Here is a 4,347-nt window from a genome sequence, read left to right on the forward strand (position 1 = left end):
CACTCTTGTGTCTTTGTAGCTATTTCATTCACCCCCAGCATTACTTCTTGGTGCTTTGTCACAGCTTTCAACACAGCATTTTGACAAGGCACAACACGGCACGGTGTTGCACCACGACACACTGCCTAAGCCTGTCTAATAGAGCTCCCCAACAAACGCTCCGTGGCAGCATCCTTTTTTTTTAACGTTTGATTGAAGAGTTCGTTTTTATTAAGAAGGCTATACCAGACGCATAATCACTATACATTGATTTAACATTACCTTTACAATTAAATTCTTCACTGAAATTACAGAATAAATATATGCACATTTTTTTTCTTCAAATCTTTGTGTGAGAGAAAACATTAAAAGTGCCTCCTACAAAGCCGTTAGTGGGTGACGATGACAATCCAGAAGCAATGGGAGTGGGGCAGGGTGTGGGGGGGGGACCTTAACAAAGTGCGTGGGATATCCAGAAAACCTTGAGCGTCATCATATAATATTCACAAATGTTTTACCATCCGTGGGTCGGTGCGTCCAGTTACGAGAAGCACCCTGATATAGACAGTAGTCCTCATTAATAGTAATAACCATATTAATAAGATATAAAATTAAATAGAACACTGAACTGTAAATGCGTTGCAGTATCTCTATAACGTGAAGTGATAGTTCTGAGCAAATCCCTCACTCCTGCATGGGAGCGAGTGCATGCAGCAAACTGCAATTCATTTTTAATATATATTTATATATATATAGATTTTCTCTTTTAATCATTTCCTACAAACTGTATGTGCACGGCTTCCGGGTATTTGTACATCCAGGTGAGAGATAAAAGAGACAAACTCGAGCACCGTGTCTGGGGAGACGTCCAGCTCCCGTGTGTCACGGTAACTCCACCGTCAGAGCGTGTAAAAAGGAGCTCGAACAACGGAATATCATTTCGGATGTTCTTTAATAGCCCGGCGCCCCTTTCTTCTGTCTCCCGCTCCCTCCTGGGCATATAGACACATCTATTAAATATAAAAATAACGGCTGTTAACACTGCTGGCTACTCTGTAAAAGGCACTTCATTGAAATATCTGAGAATGGCCTCTCCTCCAAAGCGATTATTTGGGGGGAAACGTTGTAATATAATATTTCATTTTATATCATGCTGCTTTTTTAATTTTTGTATGTTTCTGGTACTGGTGTTTTTGTTTTTGTTTAGAATTATGGTAAAAAGGTGAGTGTTGTTTTGTGTGTTATTCTCCGTGGGTTTAAGTTGTTAAAACCGATATGATTTCTCCAGGACTTCGAGGTAATCCGGCTTCGTTTGGAGTTTGGCCCTTAACTCGAGGTAATCGCTTTGGGTGGGGTCAGGGTAGCAGCCTTTCCCTGCTGTGAAAAGCAACGTCTCCTTCAGCCGCGCATCCTGCTGCAGGTCTGGGAACTGCATGCCCGGCGGATGTGCGTGCGCCACGTGCATGTCCTTTAGTTTTGGCACGGTCCCATACAGGCAGTCTACGAAGCCCACGGTTGGCGTGGGCCTCTGGCTGTCAATCACGGTGGGGCAGAGCCCGCCGTTCTCATGAAATCCTGCGAGATCGGCGGTGGTGTGGTTGACAGTGACGATGGTGTTGAGTTGAGAGTTAGACACGGCCAGTGTCCACTCTCTCTCTTTTTCTAACAAGGTTCTGTAGTTACTGCTGCTGCAGCCTCTATTGTCTTCCTTCTCGGAAAACTGCCCTCCCGACTCCCCTGCTATCTCTCCCTCTCTGGGCTTATAGATGGGATTGTTACACATCTGAGTCACTGGGTGGGGGATGTAATCATACACATGGCCGTGTGCATGCGCGTGGCCGGTGTGGGTGTGTGTGTGAACACTGGGCGTTGGTTTCTCTGGCGAGCCGGTGTTCCCAGCAGTGCTCTGCCTCGGCGGGTCCTCGAATATCCGGCACTGCATCTGGATTCCCGCCAGGTCTACCTCAGAGCGCTTCCGGAAAGGCAGCTTCTTCCTGCGCCTGAGGACGAAGGCAAAAAGCCCAGCAGCAACGAAAACAGCAGAGATGAAGAGGATAAGGAGGCTAAGGATGAGAACAGAGAGAGGCACGGCTCCCCTCCCACCGGCCTCCCCCAGGTCAGAGCGCCCTGTGGTGAGGTCATCACCACCGGGCAGAGCCGGGGAGGGGCCTGAGGAGTACCTCAGTTCAGGGCAGATGACCTCAACCTCCAGCGAGCGCAGGTCCATGCCATAGGCAAAATCAGGTGTCTTGCAGATGACGTCGCCCACCACGATAACAGACGAGAGCTTCTCCAGCCATTGCTTGAGGGGGATGATCTCACAGGTACAGTCCCAGGGGTTCTGGTGAAGGTCGATTTGGACTAGCGAGTCCAGGTGCTCAAGGACGCCACGCACACTCAGGGAAAGGAAATAGTTGTTACGCAGATTGAGGCGGGCCAGGTTGGTGCCAGCGAAGGCATCAGTGGGCAAGGAGCGAAGCAGGTTGTCATTGAGGAAAACCAGCTGGAGGCTTGGCATGAGGGAGAAGGAGGCGGGCTGGATCTCACGTATGACGTTATACTCAAAGTAGAGATAACTCAGCATCTGAAGCCCCCTGAACATCCCTGGGGTCAGTTTCTCAATATCATTGCCATTCAGGTATAAACTTTTCAAGTTGGGCAGGTTGATAAAGGCGCCCTCCTGAACATAAGATATCCGATTATTCCCTAAATTTAGTAAATCCAAGCTGGAAAAATTCCAGAAATCTGAACGGTAGATTTTCTGTATTAGGTTCCCACTGAGATATAGCTTTTTAGCATTGAGAGGCCGTGGCAAGAGCTCAGAGATATTGTGAAAGCTCTTCTCTTTACAGTTAACTGTGAGCCCCAGGTCGTTAATGTGAAGGTTGCAAGTACATCCAGCAGGGCAAATGATGGGGATGGGAGGCCTGGTTTGGTAACCAGCTATCGGAGGTTGGTTAATGCCTGGGTAGATACTACGAGGGGTTGGTGGGTTCTTGGTGGGTCGAGGCCGCTTGGTGGGCTTGACATGCCTTTCCTTGTACTCCACGGATGAAGCTGTGTTGTGAACAGAGGAAAGCATAGAGGAAGGTTTGGTGGGCCATGTGTTCTCGTTGTTGAACGGGACCCGGGGGATGCCCAGCTTCGCCTCAATCTCCAAGTCAGAGAGTAACGGACAGAGCTCGCTGCGTTTGATCTCGCGCAAGTCTTTCCCGTGAAAGTGGAAGGGGTATTCACATGTGATCTCTCCCACCAATGCAGTATAAGGGATTCTCTCCAGCCAGGTTTTCAGCTGAACAATATCACACGCACAGTTCCACGGATTCTCTTCCAGTTGAATCTCCATCAAGCTCCGCCCGATATACTCCAGTGTGCCCTTGTACGGCAACATCTTTAGTCTGTTTCCCCTCAGGTCCAGGTGTGTGAGTGACACGGACCGGAACAGAAAGCTGGGGAGCACAGGGATAAGATTGTCATTGAGTATGAGCACTCTCAGTTTGTGGAGGTGCCTGAATGCACCGCTCTCGATCCGCTTGATCACATTGTAGTCCGCCTGGAGGTACTCTAGACTCTCCAGCCCCAGAAAAGTGTCATTGCGGAAAACCTCCAGCTTGTTCTCGTGCAGGAACAGCCGTTTGAGGATCCCCAGGCCATTGAAGGCTCCCGCGTGAATGTCCTGCAAAGCATTATTCCCCAGGTTAATGGATATGGCATTGTTGAGGTGGAGGAAACTGTTAAAGTACAGCTTCCGCATGGAGTTCCTCTGCAAGTTGAGCTTGAAGGGCCGGCTCCATATCTGGGAGATCTGACTGACGTTTGTAAATCCCTTGCTGTCGCAGTGGACGTGGAAGATGCCCTCCTTGACCTCACAGTAGCAGGGCTCAAAGCAGGGCTCGTCGATCTCCTCCGAGTCCTCGAGCAGTGGGATCGGGGTGGTCCATCCTAAAGCTATGGTGCTCAGCAAGGTAACCCACAGCATCCTCGCTGACACCCGAGGGATGAAGTCACGGCTCCAGGGGCAGAGCCACTTCAACGAAGCACTGTTGAAGTAGAAAAAAAAAGAGAGGGAGAGACATTACATTACATACACATCACACACACACACACACACACACACACACACACACACACACACACACACACACACACACACACACACACACACACACAAAACGCACACAAAACGCACACACGCACACACAATGCTTCAATGCTTTCTCAATATTTGAGACATAACATTGGAGACATTAAATGTTGCAGTGTTGCTGGGTGGGTCAGAAAAAATAGAGTCTTAGCACTAGCTCGCACCGGTGACATATCCAGCAAAGCAAACAAATCTCCACTTTCAGAATCCTAGCGTCACCCTAA

At 49.0% G+C, this 4,347-nt stretch overlaps 1 protein-coding gene across 1 annotated transcript; it reads right to left on the bottom strand.

Annotated features, from left to right (window-relative positions):
- Window positions 1-1,243: 1,243 nt before the first annotated feature.
- On the bottom strand, window positions 1,244-3,973 carry slitrk3a (SLIT and NTRK-like family, member 3a; the record flags this gene model as incomplete). Its single annotated transcript, XM_084064171.1, has 1 exon — window positions 1,244-3,973. The coding sequence occupies exon 1, from the start codon at window positions 3,956-3,958 to the stop codon at window positions 1,244-1,246; it is 2,715 nt and encodes a 904-aa protein (XP_083920297.1). The 5' UTR covers window positions 3,959-3,973.
- Between the last annotated feature and the right edge of the window lie 374 nt (window positions 3,974-4,347).

The sequence above is a fragment of the Gymnoscopelus microlampas genome (genome assembly GCF_963454915.1).
Source record: "Gymnoscopelus microlampas genome assembly, chromosome: 8".
Taxonomy (NCBI): domain Eukaryota; kingdom Metazoa; phylum Chordata; class Actinopteri; order Myctophiformes; family Myctophidae; genus Gymnoscopelus; species Gymnoscopelus microlampas.